The sequence below is a fragment of the Dioscorea cayenensis genome, unplaced genomic scaffold, assembly GCF_009730915.1.
Source record: "Dioscorea cayenensis subsp. rotundata cultivar TDr96_F1 unplaced genomic scaffold, TDr96_F1_v2_PseudoChromosome.rev07_lg8_w22 25.fasta BLBR01002119.1, whole genome shotgun sequence".
Classification (NCBI taxonomy): domain Eukaryota; kingdom Viridiplantae; phylum Streptophyta; class Magnoliopsida; order Dioscoreales; family Dioscoreaceae; genus Dioscorea; species Dioscorea cayenensis.
In genome coordinates, this window is record NW_024088510.1 from 25,754 (window position 1) to 36,334 (window position 10,581).

At 35.1% G+C, this 10,581-nt stretch overlaps 1 protein-coding gene across 1 annotated transcript; it reads right to left on the reverse strand.

Moving 5' to 3' along the window:
• Positions 1-746: 746 nt before the first annotated feature.
• LOC120257445 (F-box protein At2g23160-like) lies at positions 747-2,797 on the reverse strand. The gene is made up of 2 exons (XM_039264913.1): positions 2,766-2,797; positions 747-1,836 (listed from the first exon to the last, which is right to left on the reverse strand). Exons 1-2 carry the CDS (start codon positions 2,792-2,794, stop codon positions 747-749), a joined length of 1,119 nt encoding a protein of 372 aa, XP_039120847.1. The 5' UTR covers positions 2,795-2,797.
• Positions 2,798-10,581: the final 7,784 nt, after the last annotated feature.

The window sequence follows — 10,581 nt, forward strand, 5'->3', positions numbered from 1 at the left end:
TTTGGAAGGCACAACTTTGAACCCTGCCTGTTCCATTCTGATGTTGTTGCAAAAGTAGAAACTTTGTTCTGTTCTCAAGCAGTCTCCACTAGTGTGCATAGGCAATGCATGATATTGTTGTTATTTTTATCAATCAGTAAACAGAACATCATTGTAGCTCCTGAGAATGATGCACTTGAATTGAAATGAATTTTTATTATTATATGCAATAACAGCATCATATCATATCAGCGCTGATTCTATCAACCCATCCACCCTTCTAAATATCTGAGTAATAACAAGAGAACAAAAAGTAAATGAGTTATAATACATAAAACTACTTGCTTTTTATTTAAATACATTTCCTGATTTATGCAGATGTTTTGTGCACAAACTAGTAATATTACCCAACATACAAAACACCCTTAACTAGTAATCCACAACACAAAATGATACTAAATATATTATAAATATTTGGGCCGATAAAAACAACGCAAAGATTCAACGGAAGAAATCAAAAGTGCGAGAACACAATGTATAAGTAAGCTTCGATCGAAACTCTTCTCCGCGGCTCTTTCTTAAGCACCCTTCTTTCTCAAACAATTCACCAGGGGCTTGCCAGGTTTTATTCCAAAATAAACGCCATAAATCATTACTCGAAGTATCTTCATTTGTAGATAACATACTCTTGCTGCATTTTCCACTGCCACTGATAAGTCTTTTTGGAGACTCAAAGCTAGGCCTGTAACCTTTGCACAAGTTCCAGTTCATCTCAACAAGGAGATCGCATATCCTCGATACCATTTCATTGTTCCTCTCTTTGAATCATAAACAGCCAGACCATCTAAAAGCCAGGTGAGCAGCACTCCGTCACACTCGCATAAACTAACAAGTCTATTGATTTTCCCATCCAAATTCTGAAGTACCGGCAAAGAAAAAGAATATCCTTTTTCCCATTGCTGCTTATCGAAGTCCTTGAGCATCCACAGCGTGATATGATTGGCACCTGGATGACATGAAGCCGCTGTCAAATGTCCATCCAATTCCAAAATGGTCTCAGAAAAATTCTCAAAACCACGTCTGTAAACACGGCTCCATGGATATTCCATCCTTGTCACTGTCTCTTTTGTTACATCAAAACATACTATACCAGTCTCTCCATCTTCTCTCTTGCAATTGATTTGCCAATATAACTTGCCATCGATATATACAGAGTCTGAATGTAGAGAATGTTGAAAACCTTTGATCTTTCTCCATGCTTTCCCACTGCCAACAGTATAAACCATCATCGTTCCATAACTTGATAATAGCTCAAGCTGAGGTGAAAGAATCTCAATGATTTTATATTTCTCTGTGTAAGGACAGAAACCAAACGCAAATGAGCAATAATAATGTCGATACTGAGCTCGGAATGAGCAATGAGCTCTTGGAAGAGTTATATGTTCTCCGGTTACTGGATTGCATAGAAATAACGGTTCCTGTGATTTGTCCGGAGCAAAACAAAGCAAACCATTGCAGGTGCCAACACAATAGTATTCATGATCAGCAATGAAATGTGACATTGCATTCGGCAAGATAGGCCTCTGGATAGACAACAGGTTCAAGCTGATTTTGCTTTTCTCCCCAATTTTTCCACGCATGAGAATCAAACTATTGGTTCTGAGACTTTGCCTCGAATGCTTAGAGTGGAGGTCTTGGAAAGCCGAGTCCTTTATAATGCTAAGCCACAACTTGGATACAGAACTGAATCTGATGGCCGACTTTGTAGGCAGTCTAGCAAGAATTTCAATCAACAATTCTTGTGGAGGCTCCTTGCTCATTTTCCTGCATTGATTGTTATCCTTCTTCATTCTGAAACTGCAAAAACTCAACATCAAATAGTGATTCTATTTTGTAAATCAAATTTCCAGCACCGAAAGGATACCTACTTCCCCTTTTCATTGTCTTTATCAAAGAACAACACAAATAAAAGTATCAATAAAACACGTACTCCTCCTTTCTCAGTTGCCTCTTCTTTCCCACCATAACTCAATAAAAAACCCCAAAAACTGAGCAATAGATGATCATGTTCCACATAAGCTAATTTGTTGTAATCAATGATCTTTATTTTGCTAACAGTTCTAAAACTAAGATCAACAAAATTCCATCAAGCTTAAATTTTACCCTACTTTATCAGGTATGGCAGATTCAGTGATGGCCCTGAACTTTAAAAGCCCTAAACTGATAAGGAAGCAAAATCAAACAAAGAAACAAACTCTGTCAAAAAGATAAACATGGCACGCGGGATCAGGAAAAATCATAATAGCCAAATCATGACAGCCAATTGAATCCTTGACAATCTAAAATCATGGAATTGATGTATCAATTTAGGAGCTAATGCAGTGTATTGTTATTTTTATTATCCATGTATACATATACTCCCTTTCCTGGACTCAAAATTCATATACAAGGTTTTTGGGGTTTTTCATAAACATCACACAGAGTGCCAAGAACAAACAAAAAATCTCCCTTCAAAGAGGCAATAAACATGTGATCTGATATATGGTACCAAAGAACTACAGCTCACCATGAAATTTAGACATTTAATGCATCTCAATGAAAATGAAATCATGAATTAAAAAGCATAGAGCATGAACCCTAAATTCTGAGTAAAAACTGAAGAACAACAAAGCTACGAATCTGAAAAGTGGAAAGCAATCAACAAATTCAAATTCAATTGCTCTGTTGCATAGAACCAATTGATAGGAAACCACACAAAAAAAATAATAATAAAAAGAAAAGTTTACCTTTCTGAGTCTTCTCCAGTCAACAGCATAGGCACCCCAAATTTTGTTCTTTGAAATGAGTTTTATATAGAAGAAGAGCTTTTTTCATTTAGACCCCCAGAATGTGCATATTGTGATATAAGACCTCATAATAGACCAAGCAAAAGAAGTATCATTTGTATACTTTTCAATGGATTTGGTAAAAAAAGAAAGAAAGAGTGAATGAAAAGGAAAGCTAAATCACAATACCTAGTCATTGTTTATTGTTTCAGTTTAAGGAATAAATATCAAAGCTATTAACAAAAAGTAACATTCAGATTATAACTGAAACAAATGCAGAATACTGATACTATAAGTCTACTTCATATTGTAAAATTCATGCCCAAAATTATAACAGTCATCAGTCTAAGACACACTACAGAAAGCAACATAACATGTGTTTTTCATTCCAAAAGACACTGAAAGTTAATTCTACAAACTATATTCACTCTTTCCGATTTCCGTTTTACTCTTACTTCTTGCTTCAGCTTTCCAATCTCTCCGACGAGTTGAACTAGTTTGGTTAGTCTTGACAGTGAATTCAGATTCAAGCGTTGCCTTCACAGAATGCACTAACTTGTTTGGCAAATTCTCTTGATTTCTGAACAAATGCTTGCATCTTGCATCCTTCTTCCACTTCCGACTACAATGAACACGGTCCCGATCGAGGAATTAACAGTTGCATTTGATCGAGATACTTGTTGATTTCCAAATTCAGTAGAAGTACCACATAATTGTTGCTGCTGCTGTTGTTGCTGTTTTTCATTTGGCAACCAATCGCATTGTTGCACCATATAAGACCTCTTCATATCTTCTTCTAGTCTTTTTCGAGCTCGATAACGGCGTTGCCGTTCTCTCGTTCTTAAGTCGCCGTGCCATTATTTCATCAGTATCATTTTGAAGAGCATCTCACCAAAACACTAGCCATTTCTGAACTGCTTTTCAATTGTTGTCACACTATGAATTCCCTGCCACATTGTACAATAAACTCCTTTTTAAAATTATTTTTTCCAAATGAAATAATGCATACACAGTCAAATTAGAGAAATAACCTTCAATAAATCACAATTACTATTATCATCTCCCTCTGTCATTCCTCCAAGATCCTGAAAACATCAACTTCATAACAAACTTCAACAAATTAATTTGAGAAGTTCCTGAATTTTTAGTAACAAAGTTTTTCAATTTGGAAGTAGTATGAAACAATTTCCAAAAATCAAATCATACAAATTTTTAAACTGTTCACATGACAAATTGGTTCACCTGAAAGTCTTTAATTAGAGATCACCATTATTTGAAAATTATATATATAAATTGTATCTTAGAATGAAAATTTAACAGAAAACTAAAGAGAAGAATGAATCATACCAAATGTTAACTTGATGATGAGCAGAAAGTTGAGTTGAGGGAAAAACAGGAGAAAAATTATTTGGGGGTGAAAAGTAAACCAAGTGAGTAAAGAAAAGGGAAGGGTGAAAAAGGAGAACAAATGGAGGCTCGGGCGAGTCTTACGAGATTGTGGTTTGAATGAGATTAATTGGAATTTTAAATTTTAAGATATGATATTAATTATTTTTATATTAAGTAAAGAATCTTTCTTTTATATATGTTTAATTATTTTATTATCTTTTTCTATTTTTTTCTTTTTGATATTATTTATGATCTCGAGCCCTCATGGATAAGCTGTGAAAAAAATATTCAGGGAGTATTCACTACGATTCAGTGATAAATTTTCTGAGTGTCTTGTTGAGAAACCCCAGTGGACAGAATAAGGACTTAAGTGTAAAAGTTTTTAAAAGATTTTGGGTTAAAGAGTAATAGAAAAAGGATTGATATGAAATGCTTGTGAAAACTAAGGACTGAAAAGGTAAGTTGAAGGGATCATTTTGGAAATATTGTGTTATAATCCAAGGACCATTGGATAATTTGAAAAGGACCTTTTGAGAATATTATTTTATAATCCAGGGACCATTTGTGAGTTTTTCGAGGGACTGGTTTGTAAGAGTTAAGTTTTTGAGGGACTAAAAGTGAATTTCAGGCTGAAGAGTTAATTGAGAGAAAAAAATCTAGACTTTTTGATGATTGTTCATATCTTCTCCACCATTTTCTACATGATGCCCTGAGAGTTAAAAAGAGAAAAGAGTGAGAGATTTGGAGAGAAATTGGAAGAGATAAAAAGCTTTGGTATTTGGAGAGAAGAATGGATGAAGTATTATTTGGTAAAGTATTTTGATGATTTATTTGTTGGGATATCTTGAATGTATGTGTGTGTATTTTGGATTGAGAAATGTAATTTTTCTTGAGAAAGAAGAAGGATTTATGATGAAAAATGATGAGTTATTGTTAATAAGAGTTGTTGCTTGATTTTTGGTTGGAAAAACAACATGTATTTGAGTTGGAATTTGCTTGAAATGGAGGTGAGTTTAGGATTCATCGTAGTATTCATGTAGCACCGAGATTAGGGTTTGGTTTGATTAATTAAGTTGATAATTATGATGATTAGGAGGTTAATGATAATGGTTAGATTGAAATGGGTTGAGTTAGTCCAATTGATTTGATTAGATCAAACCAAGTTGGATTGAATTGATTGAGTTGAATTGATTTGGTTGAGTTGAGTTGATTTGGTTGAGTTGGGCTTGATCAAATCGAGTTGAGATGAGCTTGGGTTTGGTTCGAGTTGATTTTTGGGTTAAGGGTTTTTTGGACTGAACCAAGTTGGTTCAATGGATTTTTGAATAAAGAATTGAGTTGGTTCAAGCTGGTTCGGTGAAATTAAGTTTGGTTCAGGTCTGATTAAGGTTGGTTCGATTGATTGCAGTGTTTAGCCTGACTGAGTTTGTTTAAATACAACTGAAAGGCAATTGGATCTATCTAGGTCGGGTTTTAACGGATTGAGGTGAGTGGGACGATAGAAGTCTATTATTGTCTTTATGATTTTTCTTTTTGAGTTTAAATATGTTATTTATTTTTATTATATTATTACATTAGGTGTTGTTCGATCTTGGAGAGGGAGTTCCGGGATCTAGGAAGGAACCCAAGGACACAGGGTGAGTTAGTAGTGGCTATTATTTTTTAATATTAATTATTATTATTATTTTGAAATAATTGTTTAATAACTAGTATTTTGGAAATAATTATTTAAGTATTTCATTTTATCATGTTTAATTTGCGTATAAGGTTAAAATATATGTATATTTACTTGCCGTTGATGTTCCTGACAATCGTATTGATACATCAGTTTCGTATAATTATACGTATTTGTGAATAGTGAAAATACATGTATATGTGATTTAATTATTCAATTCATGTATTTATTTTTGATGGTTATATATGCTTTGATTTGGAATGATTTGTGAAATCATGTGAGCGTTTTAAAATGTTTTACCAAAATGATATTTGTGGAATTGGTTTTCATTCCGGAATAGGAATGGTATCAGTGGATCTGGATTTTCTTGGTTTTATCGATTGTTATACTTTTCGACATGGGCTTTTGTGGAAATGATGTTTATTTTCGTGATGTGAATGCTTGTCTGGATAAGGATCCTATGATGTGATTTATCTGATTGTTTTATTCTTTGTATTTACATGTTGGTTTTGGATGGTCGACGGCGGGACTTTGGGCGACTCTCGCGATAGTGGGTCCCCGCGGCCGGCCACAGAGGTGGCGTGGTGGGACTCGAGGTGTTGATTTATCCGGATCGGTGGGAGGCGTAGGGGCCCCGATTGGATTATACATCGGGATCCTAGAGTCGCTAGCATGGGAGCCCAGATGGGCCCGACGTCGAGGTCGCGGAGACCATCAGCGGCTCCAGACTAGTCGCGACTGCCAAGTGCTGAGAGCTTTTCAGTGGATGAGAATGGATTTTAGGAGGTACTCATGATTTGGACATCTGAGGAAAATGGATTTTCTATATTGATTTGTATGATTTTTGTGTTGTGATGAGGCGAGGCCCATATTACCTTCTTGGGAGGCGGGATCTCTCACATACAATTTGGATTTTCTTAGAAAATTGATTTGATATTGATTTGTGATGAATTTATGTTTCAAAGTTCTTTAAAAATGTATTTTCTTTAGAATTACGGTATTTTGGAAAAGTTGGAAAATTATTTTGAGAGGTTGGTATTTATATATTTTATATATCTACTGTATTTGAATATTTGAAATTATTAAGCAAACTCTAAACCCACAGTAGATGTCTTTATAGCTGAGGAGCAAGACCCTAGATTGCACTGATTGAGTTTAGAGCTAGTCAGGGGTTAAGTCGAAGACCCGAGTGGGTCCCATACTTTTCTTTATATTTGTTGGTATCGTGATGTAGCGGTTGTACTCCACAAATTTGAGTTATTATATTTGTTGTATTTATGTATTTTGAATCTACGATTGGTGTAAAGTTATAAATTGTAATTTGTAAATCTCGATTTGGTTTCGAGAGGTGTCGGGGTTTCAGGTTAAAAGGAATTTTTAAGCGATGGGTGCCACATTCTACCCTCAGTAGAAGGGGTGGGTGTGACGTCTTTTGGTATCGAGTGTGAGGTTGAGATATCCCCAGTTGGTAGAGATCACGGGTTGTGATCCGAGCCTAAGTTTAGAAGTCATGTCTCAGACTTAGAGGGTTAGTAGTGATTAGGCGATGAAAGTTAAGGGCCCGATAGAAGTATTTAGAGTCTCCAGATCGGGTTAAAACCTAAGTTGCGTATTGGGATTGAGGGACTGATAGTAGGTTTTGACATTTGAAGCAGTGAGTAGTGATCTTGTGATCGGGATCATGTGTTGAGATATTTGTCGAATTGGTTTTATTAAAATGAGTTAACTTAAAGATGCCAAAGAAAGGTGTTTGGCGTGCTTTTTATCGGTCGATACATAGTGATTTGTAGTGTGATTATTTCTACTATTGAGCGGATTTGTAGCGAGAAAGCGGGGTCTTGGGCCCAGGGTAAGTGAGAAATTCGAGTGATATCGAGTTGATGTATGCTAAGGAAATTTTCGAGGGACGAAATTTTTTAGGAGGAAGGATTATGTAATACCTGAACCCGTGGATAAGCTGTTGAAAAATATATTCGAGGGGTATTACTACGAGTTCTGATAGAAATTTTTCTAGAGTAATCTTGTTGAGAAACCCCAAGTGGACGAGAATAAGGACTTAAGTGTAAAAAGTTTTTTAAAAGATTTTGGGTTAAAGAGTAATAGAAAAAGGATTGATATGAAATGCTTGTGAAAACTAAGGACTGAAAAGGTAAGTTGAAGGATCATTTGGAAATATTGTGTTATAATCCAAGGACCATTGGATAATTTGAGAAAGGACCTTTTGAGAATATTATTTTATAATCCAGGGACCATTTGTGAGTTTTTCAGGGACTGGTTTTGTAAGAAGTTAAGTTTTTGAGGGACTAAAAAGTGAATTTCGGCTGAAGAGTTAATTGAGAAAAATCTAGACTTTTTGATGATTGTTCAGTCTTCTTCTCCACCATTTTTGCTACTGATGCTAGAGTTAGAAAAGAGTGAGAGAGATTTGGAGAGAATTGGAAGAGATAAAGCTTTGGTATTTGGAGAGAAGAATGGATGAAGTATTATTTGGTAAGTATTTTGATGATTTATTTGTTGGTATACTTGAATGTATGTGTGTGTATTTTTGGATTGAGAAATGTAATTTTTTTCTTGAGAAAGAAGAAGGATTTATGATGAAAAATGATGAGTTATTATTATTAATAAGAGTTGTTGCTTCGATTTTGGTTGGAAAAACACTGTATTTGAGTTGGAATTCTTGAAATGGAGGTGAGTTCTAGGGATTCTTCGTAGTATTCTCTGTAGCACCGAGATTAGGGTTTGGTTTGATTAATTAAGTTGATAATTATGATGATTAGGAGGTTAATGATAATGGTTAGATTGAAATGGGTTGAGTTAGTCCAATTGATTTGATTAGATCAAAACCAAGTTGGATTGAATTGATTGAGTTGAATTGATTTGGTTGAGTTGAGTTGATTTTGGTTGAGTTGGGCCTGATCAAAATCAAGTTGAGATGGGTTTGGGTTTGGTTCAGTTGATTTTGGGTTAAGGGTTTTGGACTGAACCAAGTTGGTTCAATGGATTTTGAATAAGAATTGAGTTGGTTCAAGCTGGTTCAGTGAAATTAAGTTTGGTTCAGTGCAATTAAGGTTGGTTCAGATTGATTCAAAGCAGTGTTTAGCTGATCGAGTTTGTTTAAATACATAGTCGAAAGGCAATTGGGTATCATGAGGTCGGGTTTTAACCGATTGGAGTGAGTGGGCCCGATAGAGTCTATTATTGTTTCTTGTATTTTTCTTTGAGTTTTAAATATGTTATTTATTTTTATTATATTATTCATTAGGTGTTGTTCGGTCTTGAGAGGGAGTTCAGGATCTGGGGAAGGAACCAGAGGACACCAGGGTGAGTTGGTAGTGGCTATTATTTTTAATATTAATTATTATTATTATTTTGAAATAATTGTTTAATAACTAGTATTTTGGAAATAATTATTTAAGTATTTCATTTTTATCATGTTTAATTTCATGTATAAGGTTAAAAATATATGTATATTTTACTTGCAGTTGATGTTCACGACAATCGTATTGATACAGTCGGTTTCAGTATAATTATACGTATTTGTGAATAGTGAAAATACATGTATATGTGATTTAATTATTCAATTCATGTATTTATTTTTTTGATGGTTATATATGCTTTTGATTTGGAATGATTTGTGAAATCATGTGAGCGTTTTAAAATGTTTCTGAAATGATATTTGTGGAATTGGTTTTCATTCTCGGAATAGGAATGGTATCGTGGATCTGGATTTTCTTGGTTTTTATCGTTGTTATCACTTTTTGACATTGAGCTTTGTGGAAATGATGTTTTATTTTTCGTGATGTGAATGCTTGTCTGGATAAGGATCTATGATGTGATTTACTCTGATTGTTTTATTCTTTGTATTTACATGTTGGTTTGGATGGTGGCGGTGACTAGGCCCGGACTACTGCGATAGTGGGTCCCACGGGCCGGCCCTTTAGAGGTGGCGTGGTGGACACGAGTGTTGATTTGTCGGTCGGGTGGGAGGCGTGGAGGCCCGATTGGATTATCGTCGGGATCTGGAAGTAGCACATGGGACCCAGAGTGGAGCCCGGCGTCGAGTCGCGAGCACCTTGGCTGCGAGCCCTAGTCAGGACAGGCGGCTAAGTGGGGAGTTTTTCAGTTGTGGAGTTTGAGAATGGATTTTTATATTCTTGTTATTTTGGGTTTGTGATGAGTCGGAGCCCATTTCTATGCACTCTTTGAGGAGGCGATCTCTCGCAGACGATTTGGATTCTTAGAAAATTGATTTGATATTGATTTGTGATGAATTTATGTTTTGAGTTCTTTTAAAATGTATTTTCTAGAGATTAGAGTATTTTTGGAAAAGTTGGAAAATTATTTGAGAGGTTGGTATTTATATATTTTTATATATCTCGTATTTGAATATTTGAAATTATTAAGTCGCTCACGAGCCATGTGAGATGTCTTTATAGCTACGAGGAGCAAGACCCTAGATTACTGTTCGAGTTTAGAACTAGTCGGGGGTTAAGTCAAGGCTGAGTGGGTCCCATACTTTTCTTTATATTTGTTGGTATCGATTGATCTTATAGCGGTTATGTCCCATGCAAATTTGAGTTATATATATTTGTTGTATTTATGTATTTGAATCCTGCGATTGGTGTAAAGTTATAAATTGTAATTTGTAAGTACGTTGGTTTCGAGAGGTGTCGGTTTCAGTTAAAAAGGAATTTTTAGCGATGGGTCTTACAT

Bases quoted from the DNA above. Each gene is read 5' to 3' on its own strand.
- LOC120257445 (XM_039264913.1), bottom strand. From the start codon at position 2,794: ATGCTGTTGACTGGAGAAGACTCAGAAAG. The intron at 1,837-2,765 runs GTAAACTTTTCT...GAGTTTTTGCAG, and splicing joins ACTGGAGAAGACTCAGAAAG to TTTCAGAATGAAGAAGGATA.